The 26,900-nt window shown below is 46.9% G+C and overlaps 1 protein-coding gene across 1 annotated transcript; it reads right to left on the bottom strand.

The window, feature by feature from the left end:
- Positions 1-1,175: 1,175 nt before the first annotated feature.
- Positions 1,176-26,900, bottom strand: Slc2a11 (solute carrier family 2 member 11). Its single transcript, XM_059243897.1, has 8 exons — positions 26,758-26,900; positions 24,911-25,014; positions 6,425-6,542; positions 5,541-5,708; positions 3,936-4,179; positions 3,066-3,170; positions 2,931-2,994; positions 1,176-2,418 (listed from the first exon to the last, which is right to left on the bottom strand). The coding sequence occupies exons 2-8, from the start codon at positions 24,924-24,926 to the stop codon at positions 2,231-2,233; spliced, it is 903 nt and encodes a 300-aa protein (XP_059099880.1). The 5' UTR covers positions 24,927-25,014; positions 26,758-26,900; the 3' UTR covers positions 1,176-2,230.

The following is a 26,900-nucleotide window of genomic DNA, read 5'->3' as shown; positions in this document are numbered from 1 at the left end:
AGGCCACCAAGATGGGCACCTGGGCGCCACCTCTCTGCATTTTCTGCTTCTCTTTAGTCTTCAGTGATTTCCTGCTGGCTGGCACTTGACCTCCATACCCTCTGGCTCGCATGGGAAACCTTCCATCCCCAGTCCAGGCCAGCTCAGTAAGGACCTTCATGTATCTTCTTTTATGAAGAACTTTTGTCTTATCCACTATTTTCATTGGGTTGTCACGTTTTGAATCATAGCATACATTCTGAATGCCAGTAGTTTGTCAAATTTTAAATATATGAGCTGCTGAATTGCAAATATTTTCTACCAGTCCTGGCTTGCCTTTTGTTTTTGTCTTTTGAGACAGGGTTTCTGTGGTGATATATTGTGTACCCTAATAAAATTTGCCTGAAGATCAGAGAACAGAACAAGCCACTAGATTAACATAGATGCCAGGCAGTGGTGGCACACACCTTTAATCCTAGCAGTAGGGAGACAGAGATCCATCTGAATCTCTGTGAGTTCAAAGTCACTTTGGATTACATGAGATTGACTCAGTCTAGGAGAGAAACGAGTCAGGCAGTGATGGCACACACCTTTAATCCCAGCACTTGAAGATTGCACACCTTTGCTTGGGAAACACACATGCCTTTAATCCCAGCACTAAGAAGGAAGTGATGGCTGGGCAGAGAAAGGTATATAAAGAGTGTGGAGACAGGAACTAAAACCCTTTCAGCTAGAGGCCCTTTTGGCTAGAAAGCTTTTCAGGCTGAGGAGTCCTAGAGGTAAGACATAGCAGTGGCTTGTTCTTTTGTCTCTCTGATCTTTCAGCATTTACCCCAATATCTGGCTCTGTTTTTTTTTTTTCTGTGTAACAGCACTGGCTGCCCTGGAACTCACTCTGTAGACCAGACTGGCCTCAAACTCACAGAGATCTGCCAAGTGCTGGGATTAGAGGCGTGCACCACCACTGCCCAGAATGTGATAGTCTTTCTAAGAACAGAAAGTTTTATTTTGATGTAGTCCAATTTATCAATTAAAATTTCATTATTCATGCTTTCTTGTGTCCAGAAATATCTTTGCTTATGCCAATATTCCAAAGATTGTTTTCTTCTAAATGTTTGAAGGTTTTAGCCTCTAAATTTACTCTGTGTGTGTGTGTGTGTGTGTGTGTGTGTGTGTGTGCATGCATGTGTGCTATGGCACATGTGTGGAAGTCAAAGGACAACTAACTCTATGATAACGATCCTCTCCTTCTACCTTTACGTGGAGTCTGAGGATTGAACTCAGGTTGCCCGGCTTGCACAGTGAACAGCTTTACCATGTTTCTGGCTTATAGTTTACATTCTGTTGGTCAACTTCAAGTTAATTTTTAAATGTGTATGCATGTGTGTGCTGTGTGAGTATATGCCACATGTGCTGGTGCTGGTCCCCACAGAGGACAGAAGAAGGCGTCAGATCCTTGGGAAATTTCTGTTTATAAATCACCCAGTCTAGAGTATTGTGTTATAGGAGCCCGAACAAAGACACACCAGAAATGAAACATGTTTATACAGCATTTGGTGTAGGAGTGTTGATATCAACTTTATTCATGGTGATCAAGAATTAGAAACAACTTGAATATCCACCCAGAGGGAATGAGTGTCCATATGTGGAAAATGTTCACAAAGGAACATGTGCTAGTATGTGTAATATGTACCTAGATCTCAAAAATTTATCTGAGGCAAAGCCAGACACAAAAGTACTATAGTGTATCGTTTATATCAAATTCTAAAACAGTTATGTCTGATACTGCCAGAAAGGACAGTGGTTGCCTAGGGTAGGCTGAGGGTCCAGGAAACATGAGGATGTCTGGTGATGATGTGAACCATCCATTGATTGTGGTGGTATTTCATGGGTGTATACATGTGTCTAAAAATGCATACTTAAAAAGGATAAATATGATTATATGTTATATATCAGCAAAGTTAGTAGATCAAAATCCATGCACACAACACCACCTGTTTCTCTTCCCCTGAGTTTCTCCAAGTTTGCAATTATGTTTTTACTAGGTTCCTGTGAGTTGCTCATCTTCATAGGCAGTGTGCACCAAGTGATCCAATGTCCTGTCCCATAGCTGACTGAATGCTAAGCATTAGTTATGCAGGAGTGAATGGATGCAGGGTGTACCTACCACAAAGGGCAGCAAATGGCTTTGGCCCCAGTCACATCTTTACAGCTAGAGCTCAGTAGACTCCATGAGAGGTTGCTGGTCTTTCTAGGCAAGGGTGAGTCTGCACATTTCCTCAGTGATTGCTAGGATGGTCTTGTCTTTGATCTCAGGAAGGAACAAATGAGTGTAGATGGCCCCACAGGCACAGAGGAAAGGAATGTAGAGGAAGAGAAACAAGCCCTTCTTTGGGTTAGAAGAGACCCCGGAGCTGGTGAGCACCACCCCCATTAGCCCTCAGTAGAAGGGAAGTCATCTTCCCCCTTTTCTCACATAGGGTCCCTCTGTCTCTCTGGATGGAGGTCTCCCAGCACCAGAGTGTTCATGGTGACAAGAACAAAAACTAAGACAGGGCCCCCTACCTACCACATGAAGGGGGACAACAGCCCCACCAGAAAGAATGCCGTCCACAAGACTGTCCCACAGACCATGTAGGCAGCAAGCCAGGCTATCTAGTCACACAGCTCTGTTGCCAGGATCCTTGTCACTGCAGCTGCACATGGGACGAGAGAAAGGCAACAAGAGAAAGCCAGCTAGAGTTCCCTGCCCTGCCTCTCCCTGGCCTCTGCCCAGAGAGCATGGGTGCTCTCCTCCAGCCATTTCCATCCCAGAAGCCTTAGTAGGTGGCTCTAGGGTCCACGGGTGATACTGCATTCACCCTTACTTTATCACTCACTCAGACATCCACTGTTCTTTCAGCAAAGCTCAAAGGCCAGAGGCCCTCAGGACCACTGATCAGGGCCCATACCAAAGCTGAGGATGAAGACGAAGATGCAGGACACGGCCAGGTAAGGCATCCTGGGAAAGGAACTCTACAGCAGATTGGGTAGGAGTGAGGCAGCGTCCAGGTTGGATCCAGCTACTCCTTCCCCCATCCAGATACCTGTAGGCACAGGGCCAATGTGAAGATAGTTCCCCAGCAGGTCATCAGAGAGTACCCCATCAGCAGCAGCAGCACCCAAAGGCCCACCTTTCCAATCACCACACTCTACAAAAGGAAAAGCTCTGAGTTAAAACCCCCACACCCAGCCACTGTAGTTGAAAGTTTCTTCAGTCCTGCCTAGCCCCACAGTCCAGATGAATCTCTCCCAACCAAGCTCCTACAGCCGCTTATAAAATAATTACACAGAGGCTTATATTAATTACAAACTATATGGCCCATGGCTTCAGCTTCTTGCTAGCTAGCTCTTTCATCTTAAATTAACTCATTTCTATAAATCTACATGTTGCCACGTGGCCATGGCATTACCAGTCTGCTGGCATCTCGTTGCTCCTTTGGCAGCAGGCTCTCTGTCTCCCCCAATTCCTCCCTTCTTCTCTCTGTATCTCTGCTTGGATTTCCTGACTGGCTGTAAACTTTCTTGCCATAGGCCAAAACAGCTTTATTTATTATCCAATGGGAGCCACACATATTCACAGCATACAGAAAGACATCCCACAGCAAGCCACGGTCCCTTTTGGGGACAGGCAATGGGGAACGAGACCTTGTGAAACAAGACAGTCTATAGTTTCAGGAGGATTTGACTTGACTGATTTCCCTGGCAACTTTGGACAATCAGTTACCCAACTGACTTCTCATATCAGAATAGTGGTGCAAACACCTTGCAAACATTGGTCACTCAGTAAGTGCATTATAGCTCACTGTGTCCTACCAGAGTGGAATAGAAAATGGCTTGATGCAGACAACTCCAGGCCAAAGAGCATCAGAACCCCAGTGCCTTCCCACAGTAGGGCTGGTGGAGGGTGGGTTCACAGTAACAAAAGCTGTGCACAGCTTGCAGTTCCCAGTCCCGATGGCGGCATACTGGACTTTCTTGGCCAGCATTCCTGCCCCTTGGAAGACTGAGGAGGCACAGGCATATACCTGAGTTTGAGTTAGTGGAGGGGTACCTGTGAGGCACTGGCTCCCTGACTCCAAGCTACTGAAAGTCTCACCAGCACTGGGGACAGGGCAGAGCAGGGGCCTCCCGGAGTCATTCTCACAGAGTTCCATGGCACTGCTCAGCACCACAAGGCTGATCATGTGCCTCTACAGGGTACAACCCTGGAGCTATTCCCATGGGCTCCATGCCTGGTAGTCCTGGTACACAGCCTGCTCCTCTTCCATCTCCTTACCCATGTCCCTCAAAAGTGCTGTAGGGCTGAGGTGAGTTGGGGAGGAGGTGCTGAGCCTCCTCTGGGCTGAGTTCTGGACTCCCCCCGCCCCCAAGATCTCCCTATCTCCCTCCCCTGCCACCTCTCCCTTTGAATGCTACACACATTTCTGCTACATTTCTGAATGCAGAGAGACTTCTTGTTTCAGACCCTGGCTCTGTGTGTCAATAAAGGCATACAAAAAGCCAGGTGTGGTGGCACATGCCTAAAATCCCAGTACTCTGGAGGATGAGACAGGTGGATTTCTGTGAGTTCCAAACCAACCAGGACTACATAGTGAAACTGTCAAAAAGAAAGAAGAGAAGGGAGAGAGGGAGGGAGACAGAGTGAAAAAGAAAAGAAAAGAAAACAAAGGTCTATACAGAATTAACGTCATCTTCCAGTCCAGGACTTGAAGTCCCCACACTGGCTGGGTGACACTTTGGGGCTTCTGGTGGGACTGAACACACTCTGCCCATGGCAGAGACACACATGATAACTGGATGCTGGCAGAACTGAACACACTGCACACAGCAGAGACATGCATGATGACAGGATGCTGGTAAATGGGGTGGAGTACCTTCACAGGTCCACCTAATTGGATGTGTGTCTTTCACTTTCCAATTCCTACCTTTGCCCTCAGAAGCATGAGTCTCTTTGGCCAACGGTTAGTGAGCTAAAGGATCAGAAAACACCGTGCTCCGAGTGTGGCTTCTCACACCTCTGCCACCACCACACAAGCACATTTCTAGGCTAACCAATCTGAATCACAAGGGAAAAGACAAATGTTTTTGCATCACTGACTTGCCCCAGCCCAGCCTTGACTGGCTGGGTCATGTGACCCCGAGTGCCATGAATAACAGAGCTGACATTAGCAGATCGCACAACCAGCCCAGTAAATTGGTAAAAGATATAGTAAATGATTGTTTTGGCTTTTTTTTTTTTTTTTTTTTTTTTTTTTTTTTGAGACAGGGTTTCTCTGTGGAGTCCTGTCCTGGAACTCACTACGTAGACCAGGCTGGCCTTGAACTTGAACTTGCAGAGATCCCTCTGCCTCTGCCTCTGCCTCCCAAGTGCTAGGATTAAAAGGGTGTGCCACTACACTCAGTCCAAACTTTTCTTAATAACAATAATAATAAATAGATAAACAAACAAACAAGCTCAAGAAGTAAGGACCCACAGACTCTGGTGAAACGTACCTCTAGATCAACGGTAGCTTGGGGACCCAAAGTCACCTGCCAGGCAGGCTTCAGTGTTTCCATAGTCAATGATGAGACAGTGTAGAAGCTGGAGCACTCCAGGTACCGGGCAGCTGGCTAACAGCAGGGGCCAGGCTTGTGGGCCACCCAGGAGCTCCTTAGAGAGGCAAAAGACAAAACAGGCAGTGTGATACCTCCTTACCATAGTGTTACCAGCTTCCCCCAAGCCTCCGGCTCACAGAGGGTCACAAAGCCCTATGCTTCTGCCTACACAGTATCAGCATTCCTTCTAGCCAGCTGGGCACTGCAGGAGGGCAGGGCCCCTGCCTTCCTCATCCATAGTAAATCTCCTCCCCAGGGGTCCTGCTCTCTTTCTTCTTCCCCCTATGATTATCAGGACATACTGCCTTTTAAAAGTTCACATTTTTGCTCTCCTCTCTGATGAGACCTATTCTTGATTCCCAGTCCTGGGAGAAGGTGATTTACATGCCATGTGGTTGATTGATATCCTTTTTATATCATACACACTGATGTATTCAGGCTTCTGATTGCTTTGTGCAAAACAAACAAACAAACAAAAAAATCAATGCCTTAATTCACTTGGTAGGTAGGCGAGAATTTTAGGCATAAAGAAGGTTTTATTGGGGCCTCAGAGGCTGATAGCACTGGCTGCTCTTCCAGAGGTCCTGAATGCAATTCCTAGCAACCACATGGTGTCTCACAACCATCTGTAATGAGATCTGGTGCCCTCTTCTGGCCTGCAAGCATACATGCAGGCAGAACACTGTATACATACATACATACATACATACATACATACACCTAAAACAAAACCACACACACACACACACACACACACACACACACACACACACACACACGCTAAGGGATCTTGCTTGAGTCTAACTACCTGTCTCTCATCTCGATCCCCAGGGATGTGCAGACAGTTGAGGTCATGGTAACAGCACTCCATAGCTCTTTGAGGGCACTCCCTCCTAGGTTCACGGGCTGGATGGTCATGCGTATACCTGGACACGTGCACAGCAAGGGACATCAGTTAGTAACAGAGATCACTGTTGAAAGGTTTACAACACGCCCCCAAGGTCAGGCGTGTTCGCATATGCCTGGCGGACACTTCCGCCTAGCCAGGCCCAGGTCAGGATAGCCATTTCCGGGTCAGGGCATCTCGCGTGACCAAGATGTGTGACGTTTCACTGGCCACGTAAGCGCGCAACGTGGCCATGTGATCTACGCGCTTGCCTGTAGTAGTGACGCTGATCTGTCCACGCCCAGCCTTTAAAATCAGGCGCCATGTTCCCGATTCCTTCTTCTCCACACACGTGTTTCCCGCAGGCCTGTTCACTCTCTGTCCCTTTACCTTTAATAAAACTCTTTGTTAGCGGATTCTGTCGTGTTTCGTGGCATTTCCTTGCAGGGTAAGAACACAACGCAGCCGAAAAACTAACAACTGTGACACCTCCCTCAGCGCTGCTCAGCCTGGAACCTGACTGAAGGGCCACTCTCACCCCATACATTGTAAGGGGTGAACAAGACACCCCAGCTCTGGCCCTCTGGACTTCCATCACAGCCCTCCACTGTAGCCCCATGTGTTCATGGGATCTCTCTAGGTGTGAAGGTCTCTGCAATGGATTGAATATGCCCCAAAGGTGCTTGTGTTAAATAAAGGCTTGGTCGCCAGGGAATTGCTAGTGAGAGGTGCCATGGTAGAGGCAGAGCCTTTGGGGGAGGTCTTGAGTTCACAGCAGGTATGCCCTTTAAGGGGATTGTGAACCCCCCCCCCCCCCCCCCCCCCCCCCCCCCCGTCTCCTCTTCTCCCTATTTGCTCCTGGTTTGTTAATGGAGTGGTTTTCTTCACACCCTCCCACTGCACCATGATGCTCCTGTACTCCATCTGGGACAGAAACCTCCAGAAGCAGTAGTGGAACTTTTTATAAGCTAATTTCAGTAAGTATTTCTCTAAGGTAACAGGATGCTGACTCTGGCAGTCTCTGAGAAGAGCTGGGCAGGACCACATCCTGGATGCTCACCACTGTCCAGGCTCTTGTGACTACCGCAGCTGCAGAGTCTTGTCTCAGGCCTACTCCCCCAGGTCCCACACGACACCCCCATAGTCTGTGGGGAAACAGGACTGGGAAGTACCCCACTGCCCTTCTTTGATGGTAACAAAAGCAAAAGCTGAAGGCCACAGGGTTTGGTTGGCAAGGTCTCAGGCACAGTAGTATTTGAAGACTGGATCCAAGGAAGTGTAAGGAAAGGGTAAACAGACAGATCTCTCAGAACCTGGCCCAGTGCCCCTGCGTTTCTGCTCACCAGAGCCTCTGGCCAATGGCAGGAGAGATTACATAATCACACAGACAAGCCAACTCTCTGTGCACGGCATTCAGCTGCCTTTCTCAGAGTTTGCTCTGTCCATTCATAAACAAAGGGGAAGGGTAGCAAGAACAGAAGATGCACGTGGACTCTACCATGGGTGCTGCCTAATGAACCTGCTCGCTTACATAACCGTGTCGAGCAACTTTCTGTTACTGTGGCAAAAATACCTGAAAGAATCGACTTAAAGCAGGCTCCAGCTAACTACTGGAGGGAAGAAGCGTGAGGCTGGCTCCCTGCCACTGGGGATGAGACAGCAATCTGATGTCACTGGAAAAGGCACAGGTGCTGAATTAGTATTTCCCATTTCTTTCTTTCCTTCATCTAGGGTAAGACTGCTGGGAATCAGTAAATGTTCAGACGATAACTATTGCCTCCTTCCTTTTTACAGAGAGAGCCCCACTTTTGTTTGGCACTGTACCCCTACTCCCACATAGTTTAGATGCGTACCCCAATAATGTAACCTAGCACTGGGGGGAGTCCTAATCACTATGCCAGTACTATGTTTTAAATATCTGTGTCCCCATAAAAAATTCATGTTGAAACCTAGTCTTCAGTGTAATGGCATGAGAAAGTGGGGTCTTCAAGAGTAGGTAAGCCTTGAAGGCTCAGCCTCGTGGATAGAAAAGAGCAGTCAGATCCTTTTTGCCATTTGCTTATTTATCTGGTGTTGGGGAATTAAACCTAGGGCTCCAGGCATGCCAGTCACATGCTGTGCTACTGAGCTGTACCCCTAACTCCAGATGTTTACAATTCGGAACAGTAGCAAAATTACAGTTATGAAGTAACAGCAAAATAATTTTATGGTTGGGATCACCACACTATGAGGAACTGTGTTAAAGGATCACAGCATTAGGAAGGTTGAGAACCACTCTTTTGTTCATGGCTATCTCAATTTGACCGACCTCAGATGACATTACCCCTTTACACACTCACACAGTACTTCTTCTGACAAATATGGGGTGGGCTTACATACCGAATGCTGTATGAACTGTCTCCACACCAATGCTAAGCTTGTGGTATGAGTAACAATGGCTCTCACAGGCTCATATATTTGAATGCTTAGTCACCAAGGAGTGGAGCTGTTTGAAAGAATTAGGAGAATTAGGGGGTGTGGCCTTGTTGGAGTAAGGGTGTCACTGGGCTTTGAGGTTTCAAAAGCCTGTGCCAGGTCCGTCCAGTCTCTTTCTCTCTGCCTGTGGATCAGGATGTGGCTCTCAGATGTGGCTCCAGCACCATGTCCCCATCATGATGGTAACTGATGATATTGGACTAAAGCCTCCAGTTAAGGCTTTCTTTTATAAGTATTGCCTTAGTCATGGTGTCTCTTCACAGCAATAGAGTTAATACTACAATGTAATCCAATCCCGACTTTATCTACCCAAAGTTACCATCAACTTCCACCAGCTGAAGGGCTCAGTCCCCAAGATTGACCCTATTTCAAATGAAAATTTCAAGTCCAGGTTTCCTGTATTCTGACCAATCAGCTATGTAAATTGGGTGCCCTTCTGACCTTCTCTTTGGGTTTAATAAGTTGCTAGAACTACTTATGAAACTCAAATAAGCATTTTCCTTTTGTTTACTGGCTTATTATAAAGATACAAATCAGGAACAGCCAGATGAAAGAGATGCATAGGGCAGAGAGAGGCTGGTGTCTGAAGCTCCCATCTCCTCTCCTGGCACATCACCTTCCCAGCACCTCACAGTATTCTCAAACCTGCAAGCTCATTACATCTTCTTATTCAAACAAACAACCAAACCTCCCCTGCTCTCCTCTTCCCCCTTAGGGGTAAGATTTAAGACAATATCTAATTCTATATCCCAGACTGCTCTTGGAATCTCAATCCTACCTCACCTGCCTCAAGAGCTGTTATCTTGGTTTTTGTTTTTTTAATCTTTAGTTTCCTCTCCTCTCCAGAGGTCAGGGCATGGGGAATTTCTGACCCTTGTCATTTGGCTTTTCTATTGACTGGTTCTGTTCTGTGGCTGCTGAGGGCTTCAGACCTAACTCACATCACGAGCATGAACTCAAGTATGACCAGAATGGATCATTCCAAATAAAAAGAGGTGGTCTCATTACTCAGGAAATTCCAAGGGTTTTTAAAGAGCTCAGCATCAGGAACCAGGGACAAGGACCAAATACAGTTCCAGTTACACAATCTGCCAAGCCCACCACATGGTGTCCACACCCTGCTTTTGCCTTGAGAATCATCTTGTCCAGTCCCTTGCTGACTGGCTGGGCATAGGGGAACACAGCAATGTTCCTCTCATGGAACCTTGGTCATATGGCCATCAGATAATGATAAGGGATAATAAATAAGACTGTTAGTTTTCCTGACTGCACAACTGCCCTTTTCCCCGTGTGTTCTCAGTGCCTCATGCAATTCTTTGTGAATTGTCCTTTGTAGTACCTAAAATGACTTGAGTCTTGAGGTTCCATGAGGCGCTGTCTGGGCAAGCTCTTGGGAGTGGTAATCCCTTGTATTCACAGGTTCTGAATCCGTGAATTCAACTAACTGTAGATTGGAATACTAGAGAAAGAAATCATACTTGTGCTGAATATGAACACTTTCTGTCATTACTTCCTATAACAACTGTTCACACAGCACTTGCATTGTTATTAGGGTATTATAAGTAATATAAAGATGATTTAAAGTCTACAAGAGAATTCGTGTAGATTCTGTGCAAAAATCACACCATTTTATAAGGAGCCAGAGCACGTATAGGTTTTAGGATTCACACAATGTCCTGAAGCCAATCTCCTGGGGATACTTGAGGACAGCTGTGTTTTATTAGAGTATTACTTCATTACTTTCTTCACCGTTCAGACTGGGAGTTGGGCTCATAGAGATAGAATGACTTGGCACAGCTCCAGGCACAGGTCAGGCTGCATACAGGTAGCTCAGCTTCCATAGAGTGCCACACTCCAGAGCTGCCACTTCAAGCTTATGATTGGAAGCCATGTGATTAGGAAAGACTGTGCATGGAGAAAACCTGGACACCCTTTTGGTTAGAGATGAAGTATTAATCTTGGGCTTCCCTACAAGAGGTGATGAAGGGTGGTGGATTCAGGTGTAGGGCTAGTCTCTCCTGCAGTGGTCCCTGTGGCTGCCATGGTTCCCCTTGAATAAAGTCTTCCTTAGTGTTAATGGCTGTCACTGATCTTTTCATTTCTTATTTCCTTTAATAGAATATTTTATTTAATGGCATCCAAAAGATCAGGAAAAGCCTTGGCGCTCAAGAGAGTCTCAATTTTGAGAGCCGGTGATAGTTCATGGGAGGCAAGTATAGAATCTGATTGAGGCCTGCCATGGAGTGATCCCTCCTTGGTCTGTTGAATCTACAGTGAATCTGGCATGCAAGTAAATGCTTGTGGGAAGAGCGAGTAAATAGATGGTGGTATCCTGTGATCCTAGCACTGGGGAACTGGGGAGGCAGAGTAGGAGGCAAGAGGGCATTGAGTTCAAGACAGTCTAGGATACACAGCAAGGCCCCATCTCAAAGCACGAACAGGCTGGATATGGTAGTTCACACTTGTGGATGGGGATTGAGGCAGCTAGAGGAGCAGGAGTTCAAGGTCTTCCCCGGCTACATAAAGATCAAAGTCAGCCTAGGATACATGATATTATGCCTCCAACAACTCAGCTTGATTGGAGGCTACAAGGGTGGCTGGGTCTATCCTCCATCTAGGCCTTTCCGTTATGCTGACTCAGCAGAGCATGAGTGGGCATGGCATCAGGGGAGCTGCACCTTACTGCTAGGCCCCTCCACCCATCAAAATCAATACACAATTACATTACAGCCACACAAGAGTCTTACATATATCGGCAAACAGGACCTGCAAGTTAAATTCACAACAGCACTGCTGTGATAAAACCCTCAACAGTTTCCACCTCATTAAATGAACAGTTTCATTCTGACAATGCCAAGTGCTGGTGATATGAACTGGAGCTCCCAGGAGAAAGGGGTGGGGTGGGGTGGGGTGCACTTGTGTTAAAGATTCTGCAAGGCCAAATGACTGAACTTTGAGATTATGGAGTCAAAACTTTGTGAGCCAGAGCCAAATTATCTTGGAGCCGGGCGGTGGTGGTGCACGCCTTTAATCCCAGCACTCGGGAGGCAGAGCCAGGCGGATCTCTGTGAGTTCGAGGCCAGCCTGGGCTACCAAGTGAGTTCCAGGACAGGCGCAAAGCTACACAGAGAAACCCTGTCTCGAGAAACAAAAAAAAAAAACAAAAACAAAAACAAAAACAAAAAACGAAAAACAAAAAACAAATTATCTTGGGCTCTTTTAGTCCCTCTGAAAGCCTTCATTGTCTACCCCGTGTCTGACCCAACATCTTAAAATGTATTCTTGGCAGACCACTAGCTTTTAACAGTCCAAAACCTTAGACTGTCACCAGCTACTATCAGGAGCCTGTAGTAGAATTTCCCCCATTTGCTATAACCCCCGACCTGCAGCCCCCACCACAGTAAGTACTTTGATTTATTATTTTCTTTGTTCTACAACTAATAAAGTCTCCTGCAACCATGTCCACAGTGGAACACAGTATTTTGCAAACCTAAATCTGTGTTACTCATTTGGCTGCAGAACAAAGTATCCCCAATTCCCTCTGAGGTGAGGACCATAGTTTCATGTCAACAGTGGAGACTGGCTGAAATTGCTGCTGCTCTACTGACCGTGAAAACGTAAGTTGGTACGGCAACACGAGAGAGAAGTTTGGGTGTTGGCCAATAGCGCTGACCAGCAGGTCTTGGGTTTGCCTTGGAGAAACTGTTACTCCCACGTTCAAAAACTCTTCACAAATGCAGCAGTGTTTGCAGCCTAGGAAAACTGGGAACAACTTAGATGTTACTCATCAAGCAAACAGAGAATAAATAAATCTTGGTATATGATAGACTAACCTCCCTCTGGACCAGAGGGAGAGTATGGGCATGGGTGAAACCATTGTGCTGCCATATGCAGAAATAACTGTTGTTTGTAGGGGCCTTACAGTTGGAAATCAGGCATGGTGGCACACACTTGTAAACCCGAGCAGTGAAGAGGTAGAGGCAAGAGTTCAAGGTCAGCCTAGACTACAGGAGACCTTGGTTCACAAACACAGTCAAAGACAGAAAGGGAAGCTGCTGCAACATCTGTAGCTGCCACCACTGTTACATTATTGCAAGAACACACACACATGAAGTGAAAGAAGACTCGGAGGGGCAGGCACAAACAGGCGTCACACTCCTTGTTCCCATCGCTGCTACAGGGATAGGTGGTTTCTTCCGTTTGTTTCATCTCCCTGAGATGTTTCCTGGGCACTCTGAACCCGGCCCACAGCGTCAGGGTCGGGGGACTGATGGGTGCAAGCTCTCCTTCCTCAACCTCTCACCAGGAAGCGCAAGGTCTGGCAGGCCTCAGCAACATTAACTGACAGGGATGTTGGAGTCACGGCTGTCTTTCCAGCAGCCTGGCACTCACTTCTGCTCTCCGGTTTCTAATCCTCAACGCCCCACACGTGGGTGGCTCTGCCTTCTGTGTAGAGAAACCCTGAGGTTAAGCACATGCCTACACTGCCTACAGCTGGTCAGAAAATCGGAGTTGGTCTTATCCAAATGCCGAGTCCAGCCTGGAAACCCAGCAGGCTTTGCTTAAAGGTGAGGCCAAACCCACCAGCTAGGGACAGGAGTGTCCAAAGACTCCCCACCCCCACCCCCACCCACCCCCGCCGCACTCACACGCACTCCCAGCCCCCGGCTTCCGGGATTGGACCCCCACCTCAATATTTTTACCCGGGGAGAAGGCTAAGATGGAGGTGAGATGGCCATGGACACCATCTGCTCCGCCTCCTCCTACACGCTGGGGTCACTTATTCTGCGGATGGGGGATGATAGAATGCCCCTGCCGTAGAAAACCAGAAATCCCTCTCCTGAAACTATCTGGTCAGACACATTTGTATCTCAGGGAGAATTGTTTATTGCGATAGACAGTTCTCAAGATAGCCTGCTCTGCCTGAGCGAGCAATGAAAAGAAATAAACAAGTTAATAAATAAATGAGAGGTCACAAATTTCTCAAGCCTGTCTTGTCCTACACATAACCTCTACAGCTGCATCGACTTCACGATACCGAAGCCCAGGGCCCACTCCTATAGGAGCCCTGACCAGTTCTCTCCCTGTGCACAACTTCCATTCTGGTGGGAAAAGTTGTGGCCCCTCGATGCCATGCTAACAAACGCAGGCTGCTGAGGTCAGATTTTGGTCTTTTTCTTGCCTTTTGCTCCTTTATTCTGCGCTCCTAAATCAAGCAGACCTGAGGCCCGGAGAGGGTACAGAGCAGGAACAGTAGAGGGCATCCTGCCTCTCCGGGTGCCCCTTAGAGCCCACCTGCTCTTCTGCGCCTCCTCCGGGTATCCTAGACTGGGAACCCACCCCCGCCGGGTCGCAGGAGCTTCGCCAGGATTGGTCACAGATTCAGCCGGGGGCCGCCTCTCCCAGCTCTGCCCCGCCCCGGCTCCACCCCGTCCTGCCTTAATTCTGGGGATTTCCCACGGGGCGCAGACACTCTTGTCGCCAGGGGGAGACAGACTACATACTCTGAAGAAGCCAGACTTAATTTTATTTAATTGTGTGTGTGCATGTGCCACAGTACGTATGTGGAAGTCATTGGACAACTTCAAGTCTGTTTTCCCCATCCAGCAGGTGGGTTATAGGGATCAAACTCAGGTCATCAGGCTTAGCAGCAAGCACCTTTAACTGCTGAGTGACCTCGAGTGCCCACATTAATTTTTTTAAAAGGGTATGTCTTTGTTCTTTTTTTAGTAAATTTATCTTGTCTTAAATTTCCTAGTGCAGGTTCAGAAAAAAATTTTTAAGTTTATTTTTATTTCATGCACATAGTGTTTTGCCTGTGTGGATGTGCACCACATGCATGCCTGCAGAGTGAAGAGGAAGGCAGAGGATCTTCTGGAACTGGATTTACAGATGGTTGTGAACGCCTACTGGAATCAGGGGCCCTGTGTCCTCTGGGAGAACAGCAAGTGGTCTTAGGCACCAAACCATCTCTCTAGCCATTTAGAAACATTTAAAAACTTAATCTGTAAAGTAACTTTTCTTGCTCATTATAAAAGATAAGATTCTTGAAAAAAAAAAATCCTAGTCCAGTACCTAAAATTCCAATGAGGCCTCTTTGGGCTCTGGAATTTGGTCAGTTAAAAAACAAACAAACAGGCCGGGCGGTGGTGGTGCACGCCTTTAATCCCAGCACTCGGGAGGCAGAGCCAGGCGGATCTCTGTGAGTTCGAGGCCAGCCTGGACTACCAAGTGAGTTCCAGGAAAGGCGCAAAGCTACACAGAGAAACCCTGTCTCGAAAAACAAAAACAAAAAAACAAAAACAAAAAAACAAACAAATAGCCAGGTGGTGGTGGTGCATGTCTTTAATCCCAGCACTCAGGGAGGCAGAGGCACTCTGGGAGTTCAAGGCCAGCCTGGTTTACAGAGTGAGTTCCAGGACAGTTTCAGTCCACAGAGAAAAAAAAGAAACTAACCTTAAAAAAGTATATTACACACACACACACACACACACACACACACAATAATAACCACCAATGCCATGGTTGTTGGAAACTGACTTGTTTTGTACAATTTGGATAAGAAGAGTCGGCCTGGGCTGGAGAGATGGCTCAGAGGTTAAGAGCACTGACTGCTCTTCCAGAGGACCTGAGTTCAATTCCCAGCAACCACATGGTGGCTCACAACCATCTGTAATGAGATCTGATGCCCTCTTCTGGCCTGCAGTCATACATGCTGTATACATACATAATAAATAAATAAATCTTAAAAAGAAGAAGAAGAAGAAGAAGAAGAAGAAGAAGAAGAAGAAGAAGAAGAAGAAGAAGAAGAAGAAGAGGAGGAGTCAGTCCAAACTGTTTGGGTTGCCTAACAGGAATTGATGGAGAAGTTACTTCAAGGCAGGTCCAAGTCTGACTTTTCAATAGGACTTCTCAGAGTCTTCCAAACCTGATCCTAGCATGTACACTATTTAGAATTTGAGTCAATCAAGTTACTCCTATAAATTAGAGTTTATGAGATTGATTGCTGTGGTTAGGTCCTATATTGTGAAGGATTCAGCCACATTTATAAGTGTAGATGGTCATTAAGATAAACCATGCTGTGACAGAAAATGCATGCTGTTAAAGTAAATTGGCCATTATGTCTATGAATTTGCTATATTTAACATTGCTAATATCGATCACAACATAATCATATAGTTAGTTGAACCTCATTAATTCTTCCCTTGTAGGAAGAAGTTCTGTTGCTCTCCGCCCCAGGAGTTTGAATCTAGAACAGAAATTCCCTAAGCTGAGCATGGTGGCACATGTCTGCAATCCCAGCACCTGGAAGGCAGAGGGAAGGAAACTGTCAGAAGTTCAAGGATGGCCTGATCTACATAGTGAGTTACAGACAGGGCTACATCGTGAGACCCTATTTCAAAAGGGGGGATGGGTAAAGACACTTGCTGACAAGCCTGACAGCCCCCCAAATTTAGGTCCTAGATCCCATGCAAAGGTGGAAGGAAAGAACCAATTCCACCAAGTTGTCTTTTGACCTCAACCAACGAGCCATAGCATGTGTATCCACACATACGTACACAAACACACAACACGCATTAATAATAAAAATGGATTGATTAACTAGGCTGCCAAGATTGCTCAGGGGGTTGCTGTGCAAGCCTAATGACCTGGGTTCAAGGCCCAGAACTGCTAATGGAAGGACACAAGTGATTCCAGAAAGTTGTCTTCTTACATGTGCACCATGGCATGTGCATTTGCTATGTGCATGTGCTGGGATTCCAGACATGAACTACCAGGCCTGGCTTCTTAGATACTTCTAAGTTTCAGCCAAAGCAGGCTGCCCACATCTCATCTTTAGTTCTATGGCATAGAACTCTCAGTTTAGTGTGTCTTGATTATGTGTTCATAACATTTCTAAACTAAAAGAGGCAAGGTGGCAGTGAGCAGGAGAGAGGAGTTAGATGTTGGGTGAGCAGAGGATGAAAACCTTTGAATGCCAACAAATGTTCTGACTCAACTTCTCTGACAGGAACACTCTGAAACTCTTCACAAACTATCATCCTTAGTGAGGCGGAGTAGTTAACAACCAGCGCCACACAGACCAGAGGCCACTGGCCAGACCAAAGAAGAGAACCAGGCTCCAGAAAGTTTGCCAACTTGAGGAAGCAAAATGTCATTTGGGCATCAAGGCCTGTACTGGTACATGGCACTGATCTCGGTGACTCCTCTAATGAAAATGAGTGTTCTTGGGGTCCCACACTGAGTGCCAAAGCTGTCACAGCATAGCTCTCATCCCAAAGGGAGTAAGAGATTATTCTAAGTCAACTATAAATGACCATGTTTTGGGAACGTAGGTCCAGTTTTCACTGAATATGTTCTAACAAGAAGCTGTTCCATATGTGCCAGAAAGTGGTGGCACACACCTTTAATCCCAGCACTGGGAGGCAGAGGCAGGCAGATCTCTGGGTTCAAGGACAGCCTGGTCTACAGAGTGAGTTCCAGAGCAGCCAGGGCTACATAGAGAAACCCTGTCTTGAAAAAACAAAAACCAAACCAACCAACCAAACAAAACAAAACAAAAAGAAGGAAGAGGAGGAGAAAGAAGAGGAGGAAGAGAAGGAGGAGAAGGAACAGCTGTTTCATGAACGTTGTAATGGCAGAATGAAGTCAAGACAGTCATTAAATGCATTTCTGGGGGAGGCAGGGAGGCAGTCATCTCTAACACCGTCCTCCAAGCAGAACCATTATCATCAGAGCAGCCAGATTACTTGCAAGAGAGTCTCAAGACTGAGGCTGTGAACATTCCATCACAGGAGAAGATGGGGAGGTTCCTAAGATCGTCTCTGAGATTCCAACCACTTCTTTCCATGCCTCTCGTCCCAGCTGTATGTTGTATGTCATTTTGCCCAGTTGCGTGTGGTCTTGGGAGGTGATATCACACACAGAACATGGAAGGTTAACTGAAGGGGGACTCCGTCTCTACAGCTGTGGAAAAACTGTCATTCACTGGAATGTGAGACTTTCCAGTCGTCTGACTGCTCTGGGCTCAACATACACCAGTAAGCAGCCCTCCTCCATGCTCTGTAAGTCAAATGAACTCTTTGGTTTGCCCAAATGAGGCTTTGGTAGGCTCTTATTTGGGTCTGCCATTGTCACCTATCTGGGAGGAATAGACATTTGTCCACACCTCCCTGGAAAGGTTCATGCAACGTGAGTGGGGTATCAGGAAGTCACAGTTACAGGTTTTAGATGCTGCCTGGTGCCAGTTTTAGCTTTTGGGTCTGTGGAAGTTAGCAGTTTGATAAAAATCATCCTAAAGGGTTTACCCGATTCAAGAGCATGCTAGGCCAGGTAGAGAGATAAACAATGAAAGGCTAGTAAAGGAACTCAAGACAGCCCAGGGTAGTCGTGGCTCTAGATGTACAGGAGTCTAAATCCCCATAGTCACCATGTTCTGACAATCAGCCCTGTAGAACTGTTGGCACAGGGGAGTTCATAGGCTCTGTATGTTATCCCCAGTGAGCGAAGCAGCTCCAGCATCGACCCGCAGTCCCTCCCCGCCTTTGTGCTCTGTTGTGGCATGGAGGAAGTGCAGAATAGCAGAGTCTGTGGCTGAAGGAGTTCAGGGTGCTGGGGCCTCCCCACTTCAGCCTTCTCTGTTTCCCCCCACTCAAGGTGAAGATCCTTGTGGTGATATATTGTGTACCCTAATAAAATTTGCCTGAAGATCAGAGAACAGAACAAGCCACTAGATTAAACCTGGTGGCACACACCTTTAATCCTAGCAGTAGGGAGGCAGAAATCTGTCTGGATCTCTGTGAGTTCAATGCTACCCTGGACTACATGAGATTGACTCAGTCTAGGAGAGAAATAGAGTCAGGCAGTGATGGCACACACCTTTAATCCCAGTACTTGGGAGTCATACGCCTTTAATCCCAGCACTAGGAAGGAAGTAATATGGCTGAGTGGAGAAAGGTATATAAGGTGTGAAGAGACAGGAAGTAGAGCTTTTCAGCTGAGGAAGCCTTTTCAGCTAGAGCTTTTTCAGGCTGAGAAGTCCTAGAGGAAAGACGTGGCAGTGGCGTGTTCCTTTGTCTCTCTGATCTTTTCAGTATTTACCCCAATATCTGGTACTGGGTTTTTTATTAAAAGGCCTTTTAATATTCATATAACAGATCCTGCTAACCAGGCAAGTAGGGAGCCACCTTTAAGCCTAGCAGAACAGACACAGGGCTGGCGGTGGCAATACCAAAGGGGTTCTTACAGTTCTTACCGATGCTCTCTCTATCCCGACCTCTGTTTGCTCACATGGAAAACAGGGACAGTATAAGAGTCGACTGGCCAGGGCACAGATGTTATGCCCTCAGGTCCCTGTGTGTGCCAGTACCAAGCCTTCTGTGAACACCAAGCTCCGCTGATGCCACACTCTTCTCAGACAGACTCAAGCCATGAATGTTAAACAGCCGCTAGATAGCTCAATTCAGGTTTGGAGATGGGGGTGGCCACGGCCTGGGGCAGCTCGGAACCCAAAGTCAAACTTCTTCTCCTCCCTGGAGCTGGCAAGTGTTCACTCAAGTTCTGGATCTTATTTTCAATGTAACGGCTTGAGACAGAAAGAATGAAAATAAACTCAGCCTTGCAGCCGAGGGTCACCTCCTGGCTGTTCTTTGATATCTGAGGACTAAGCAATGAGGCTGACTGCAGAGGGGAGATGTAAAACCAGCGTAACTAGGAGGAGAAATGTGGCGGGGCTGTGGTGGCGTACGTCCTTCATCCCAGCACTTGGGAGGTAGAAGCAGGTGGATCTCTGTGAAGTTCCAGGCTAGCCTGAACTACATAGGGAGTTCCAGATAGCCAGGAGTACCCAGAGAGAGCCTCTCAAAACAAAAGAGAACAAAAAAGAAGGAGGAGGAGGAGGAGGAGGAGGAGGAGGAGGAGGAGGAGGAGAAGGAGAAGGAGAAGGAAGGAGAAGGAGAAGGAAGAAGAAGAAGAAGAAGAAGAAGAAGAAGAAGAAGAAGAAGAAGAAGAAGAAGAAGAAGAGAAAAAATGTCTGAAGGGACACTAGCCCACTGAGCATGTGGCTCTGGCAGGCCGTGCCCTTTTCCCCCATTCCCTCTGCCTTGCTAAAAACCATTAGATTACATTCCTAAAGCTAGCCACCAGGGTCCGTTCCCTTATTTGGCCGCTTCCTCCTCCTGAGGCTGACTACCAAGGTCCAGCTGTCAAAGTACTGAAGTCCAGCAATCAGATTCCTCCTTTGGCTCACCTAATTAACATGCCCAACTAAAATTAAACATCTCATCTTAACATGGGATTTCCCCTTGTACCTTTTTTTTTTTTTTTAAGGTTTATTTATTATTTATACAGTGTTCTGACTGCATGTATGCCTGCACTCCAGAAGAGGGCACCAGATCTCATTATAGATGGTTGTGAGCCACCATGTGGTTGCTGGGAATTGAACTCAGGACCTCTGGAAGAACAGCCAGTGCTCTTAACCTCTGAGCCATCTCTTCAGGCCCCACCTTGTACCTTCATAAACCGCCATTTTCCTCTGGGCCACGTCTGTCTCCTCTCTATCCAGAGGCTGTCCTCTGTCCCTCCGGGACAAATACCCCGCCCCCTTTCCTCCCTCCCTCCCCTTCTCCCTCGTCCTCTATCTCCTGTCTTTGTCCCTTATCCCTGTCCTCTGTCCCTCTGGGAAAATAAATCTCCTTTGTGCTGAGAACTGGGTCTTGGGGGTCCTATCGGGGGCCTATTGGAGAGCTTGCTCCAAGGCCATCTCCAGGGTAATGTAAGAAAATCTATGAAGGCGGTGACGGCTAGACTATCTGAGGGTATTTAGAAATAAGTTTCTATCTATCTCACTGGTAAAATAAGAAAACACACATGTTTCTGATGTTAACTTTCTCTTTCATCTTAAGAATAGTCTCTGACTCTTTCTGTCTCCACACAGCTACATATCTCCACATTGCTACATTCTACACATACAGCTACATGTCTTATACATACAGCCATACATCTCTATACACATTACATCTGTTTTCACATGTCTACACATCTGTCTTTTACATACATTTCTCTTCTATATCTCTATTCTATACAGCTTCGTCTTCCTTGTCAACAGGGTTACAAATCACACAGCCACAGCTAGACATCTCATTTACACAGCTCTCTCACCATACAGCACTTACACAGTTCCTAGGCACAGCTCCTCTACATAGCAGCAGCTCGAAACTCTCTCTCTCTCTCTCTCTCTCTCTCTCTCTCTCTCTCTCTCTCTCTCTCTCTCTCTCTCCCTCATACTCACTCTCATACACATACTTCTACATTGTTCTCTCTTTACTCACTCACTCTTTCATCCACTTGCTCCCTCACACTTCTTTCCTCCTCCTCCTCCTCCTCCTCCTCCTCCTTCATCTCTCACCCAGCACACACACACACACACACACACACACACACACACACACACACACACTTCACTCACATTCTGCAGCAGCTCACATATAGCTCTACATAGGCGTCTCCGTACCACTGCTGCTCTTCCTCACAGCCAAACTCTGGACAATTAAAAGTTACATTTTCAAGACCCTACCCATTCTCAAAACACAAGATAAGTCACATAGTTTCTCTTAGGCTAGTAATGTCACATTGACCCATGCACGTAGCTCTAAGTAGGTGAGGGGTCTCAGACAGTAAACAATTGACTGAACCTTGAGTGGTCAGGGTACCTGCGGAAAGGGAGCTACTGCAAGGACTGTGTTTTGATGTAAACAACCTGGCCTTGATTTAGCAATAAACAACACCTGGGAATTAGTCTTTGTATATAGTCTGTGGGGACAGCTTGGTCTGTTTTGGACTAGTTCTAAGGTCTTTGCAAAATGTGTAAAAGCCTGTCTTTGAGACTGAGAATACTGTTATTTTCCTATGTCAGTAAAGAATGTTCTAGTAATACTTCTGTTCACCAGAATTATACAGCTTAAACAAAAATCCACAACTAAACGTGTGCCCAGAGATGTAAAAGACACTACCAAAGGGCTGTGCAAAGCACCTCACAGCTGTTCTTATGGGGAGGCATAACAGTGACACCCAAGAAAGTTACAGACAGAAAACAACCAGTGGCCCCACGGCGTTACCAGGTGGGGCTCCCCATCAGGGAGTTAGTTATACATCTGGTGGGTTGACTTGTCAGACACTAGTTGTCACTTGCTGTATACTCCGACGGCCCTCAGCGGGGTCCTGAGCTGATACTTGTCCTTTCAGTGTCCATAGTAGCTGTTCTAAAACTCGAGCTGAGTTTACATTTGGGGGGGGAGGGTGAGAGTCCAGGGACTTGGGAGGGCAGTTACACACCAGCTTTTGTCGGAGGCCCTGAAGCCTGCATCCTTGTACCTTCTCTCATGAGTACCTTCTCTCAGCAGACTCCCCAAGAAGAGAGTAGGGAAATGGCCAGTCCTCTGAGACTGGGGGGGGGGGAGACACCCCATCTGTCACATGTGTGCGATTGAGGCAGGATAGAAAAAAGATAGGGAAAGAGTTTTTTTTGGGGGGGGCGGGGGGGGGGGGTTGAGACAGGGTTTCTCTGTGTAGTTTTGGTGTCTTGGATCTCAATCTGTAGACCAGGCTGGCCTCAAACTCACAGAGATTCGCCTGGATCTGCCTCCCAATGCTGGGATTAAAGGCATGTGCCACCAGCGCCCGGCAAGACAGGGAAAGTTAAAGGGACATTGGAAGGAAAAGGAGTCCCTCAGGCTGGAATCTGACAAAAGCTGACAGTCAAGAATTACTAAATAATTGTTTGCTATGAGAGTGGTCACTGACATAAGAAACAATATTACTTTTTAAAAAATATTGAGGCTGGAGAGATGGCTCAGTGGTTAAGAGCACTGGCTGCTCTCTTCTAGAGGTTCTGAGTTCAATTCCCAGCAACCACATGGTGGCTCACAACCATCTATAGTGGGATCTGATGCCCTCTTCTGGCATAAAGGCGTACATGCAGATAGAGCTCTCATTCATATATATATAATATATATATATTATATATATAAAATAAATAGCAAATCCTTAAAAGAAAAAAATATTTATTCATGTATTTTATGTATATGAGTGCTCTGTCTTCATGCAGACCAGAAGAAGGAATCTGATCTCATTACAGATGGTTGTGAGCCACCACATGGTTGCTGGGAATTGAACTCAGGACCTCTGGAAGAACAGCCAGTGCTGTTAACCCCTGAGCCACCTCTCCAGCCCCAACAATATTACTTTTATATAGAGATGTTTCAAACAAGTGTGTTAAATTGGGGCAACTTCGTGATTCACTGATGTAGAGGCCTTCCTCACCACCCTTCCCATAAAGGCACGATCTTTTTAAGCATCTCATAGGAAACCTCATCCACGGTAAAAGACATGTCTTAACCCCCGTGAGCAACCCTTGTGACCCATGGTGTTTTTGTTTTGTTTTTCGATAGTTTCAAGTAACCCTGACTGGCCTTACAATCACTACACAGCTGAGGATGACTTTAATTTCCTGATCATGGGCCTCCACATGGCCCATACAGTTCTATCTTATTGACTAGTCCTATCCAAGGAACCTGGAGAGCTATCCTATAATCTCAACTGGGAAAAGAAGGAGAGAGAGAAAAGGAGTTTCCTAGCAACCGTTTGGAATGTAGCTTGAGAGCCGTTGAAATTTATATACGACTATAGCCAAGATGTGGAAGCACAACTCTTTTGAGAAGCCTGCATCTATGCTTGGGCAAGTCTTACCCTTCTCCTGAGCATCTTTCCATCAACTCCCGTTCTGAAGCTGCACCTCCGGTGTTAAAGAGACTACAGGGCTGACTGATTAGCATGTCTACGACTGTGGAGATCTGGGGTATTGCAGATCTGCAGCCAAGTTATCTTGGGCTGTCTTTAGCCCATCTCTGCGTTTGACCTAACAATATTGTACGATGTTAGATAAATCCCCTTTTGTGGGGTAATAGCCTCAGGTTATGAGGAACTGAGTCAGGCAGTACTAAGCAGTAGCCACTAGCCATAAAGAATAGCTTAGCACTGGCCTGATGGATCTGCTCCACCCATGGAAACAATATGCCTGGGTATGGAAAACAAGCCACCCTGCTTCCGGTCAAACTCCAAGAAATAGCTGTAAGTACCTGGAAGCTACCCACAGATGTATATATACTTGTCCCTGGCCCCTCTAAGTGTGCTCAACCTTCATTCTACAGAAAGACTAAGCCCTCGATGTTCCCATAAAGCAGTCTCAGCCTGTTGAGAACCAGTCTGTCTGCTTCTCTGCCTCCTTTTTCTTACATCTGGTACTGAGACCCGGGACCCTTTTAGGGTCCTCTGAGTAGCGAGCCCTCCTTTCCCTCCCTGGGGTTATTCTTACAGCAACATGGACCCCTATATAAGGCTCACTATATAAGACTCACTATATAAGGCTCACTATATAGGCTGAACGGCCACCAGTTCAACCTGACCCCTCTGGTCTTTTGGGACCTCTGCCTCCATCAGCAGTGAACTCAGTTAATGCTTGCTGGCCTTCAGCCATCCTGGTAAGAGCGAAAATATTCTAAAAAGAGACACTTATATCCCTGTTATAGGCCTGGATCAGGATCTGGAGGGTATCCACTGGGATTTCCATGTCTCTTCCATGAGGGTGATTGACCACACACACTTTTGTGTGACATGTCCCGATCCATCCTTGGCCTTGTTGGGCCAGTCCATCAGCAGGGGGTCTGGTGGTGGGAGACAAAAGCCTACAAGGCCTTTGTTTAGAGCTGCCAGGCTTTTGTCTCAAGTCAGGAGGGTGAGGAAGAAGCCGGCCATCATGGAAATTCACCAGCTTTATTACCTGGCCACAGCCCCTCTCTCCCTATCTGTGTGCCTACCAAGGAGTCTAGCTAATCTCTGGTTTTTCTCTGTGTGTCTGCTGCACGCGTCTCTCCTCACCTCTAATAAACACCATTGTTCAACTGTTGATTCTGTCTGCAGTGTTGGATTTCTCCGCTGCCACCTTTCACACTCCAGATCTTTCCTGCCTTTTGTTTCTTTAGCTGGCAGAGAAAACAAGCCCAATTAAGACCCCTAGACTGGATCACCAGGACCGCCTGCCCAGGGATCCTTATAGAGGCATTTTCTCAATTAAAATTCTTTCTTCCCAGATATGTCTGTAGCTTGTGTCAAGCTGACAGAAAACCAGCCATCACAAGGTCTTCACATAGGCTGTTCCTCCTCTTACCTATCCTACCCAGAGGCCTACACTTTCCTGGAAAATCTGGATCCAGCAACCAGGCCCAGAGGGGCCCGGCCATAGCTGGCCCTGAAGTCTAGGCCTTAGCCAGCCTACTTGGACTGTATGCTGCCTTTTCACTCTGGTCCTGAGCACAGCTGTTGTGCAGTTTCAGAATTTGGTGCTAAAAATACTCCATGACCTAGAAGGGCCAACGAAGTATCTAGGCACTTGTGGGTGGGGTTATTTAGGGCTGTGATGGAGGCTCACTTACAATGTTGTAAGGGGTAGATCTTATACCCTCAACCCCCCAGAAAAGGTGGCCCTCTGATGGACAGGAGGGACCGCTGGGAGTGGGGACATTCCCATCACCTCCTGTTTCTTCACAGGACCTCCAGGGTACGTGGCTGTGTGGTACACATCTGTTATTTCAGCTACTGGGGAGGCAGGGATTTAGTTTGAACCCAGGAATTTGAGGGTAGCTCAGGCCAACAGTGCCCAGCACTGCTTGTGTCTCTAGCTCTCTAGAACTTGGGGTTTCCAGAGCTTTTCCTCACCAATAGCTCTCTGGGTAGAGAGTTACTGAATGGGCCAGAGGTGTCTGCTTTGAGCAGTCCAAGGAAGCAGGCCCGGAACCTACCTCTGCCTCCCGAGTGCTGGAATTAAAGGCCTGTGATCCCATGCCCCGCAAAAGTATTTCTTTAAGTTCTTCTGGGTAGACTTGCTAAGGGTTATATAGTAATTCTATGTTTCATTTAAATAAAATGAAATAATTATTATTTTGGCTTTCTGAGATAGGATTTTGTTATGTAGCTCAGGTGTCATGATCTAGAACTCACTATTATGCCTCCAATTTTTTGGTACTGGGGTTTTAGGCCTATGTGATAATTTTATATTCATTTTTTTAGATATAGGGTTTCACTATGTAACCCTGGCCGGCCTAGAACTCTGTGTTGACAAGACTGGACTCGAACACACAGAGATCTGCCTGCCTCTGCCTTTGGAGTGCTGGGAATGAAGGCATACACCACCGCAGCCAGTGATAGCTTTACTTTAAATATTTGAGTACTAGCTTTACTGTTTCCCATAGCGGCTATGGGACTATAAATCCCCACAAACCCACAGGAAGACCTTTTCATACCGTGACAGCACTTGTTACTGTTTTGTCTGTATAACTTTCTACTGAGCACAGGGATCTTTCAGAAGTGACAATTAAATGTCCCCTTCTTATAAAGGCTTCCCAGGTCACCTTACTTACTATGGAGGTCCATCTCTGGTATTATTTTTCCATCAAGGCCCTGTCTGGACAGCGTTAGGTCGCTGTAGTATTGAACTGACTGGACCATAATGGACAGTGTCTTTGTTGGCGACAGGATCCCCAGCGTTTACCAGAATACCCAACACACAGTAGGTCCTCAATAAATGGTTGATTAGTGGCGTTTTTCTCTTCTACCAAAATTTCAAGTCCCTCTCCAGTCTGCCCTTTTGCTCCAGCCTGGCTCAGTCCTTTGGCTGAGTCCTCCCCCACAGCGCACACCCAGGAAGATCAGGGGCCCGCAAATGTTACCTGGACTTGACTTTTTAGGGACTTGTGGGTGAAGCGGGCCTGGGTTCTCAGAAGCTAAAAGGGACGTTACCAGCAGGCGGGAGAGCTGCCTGAGGCTGGCCCAGCAGCTCGGCCGCCCCCGTCGGTCTCTTTGCGCCTCTTTT

Source organism: Peromyscus eremicus, chromosome 16_21 (assembly GCF_949786415.1).
Source record: "Peromyscus eremicus chromosome 16_21, PerEre_H2_v1, whole genome shotgun sequence".
Lineage (NCBI taxonomy): Eukaryota > Metazoa > Chordata > Mammalia > Rodentia > Cricetidae > Peromyscus > Peromyscus eremicus.
This window is presented reverse-complemented; position numbering and strand designations above follow the sequence as displayed.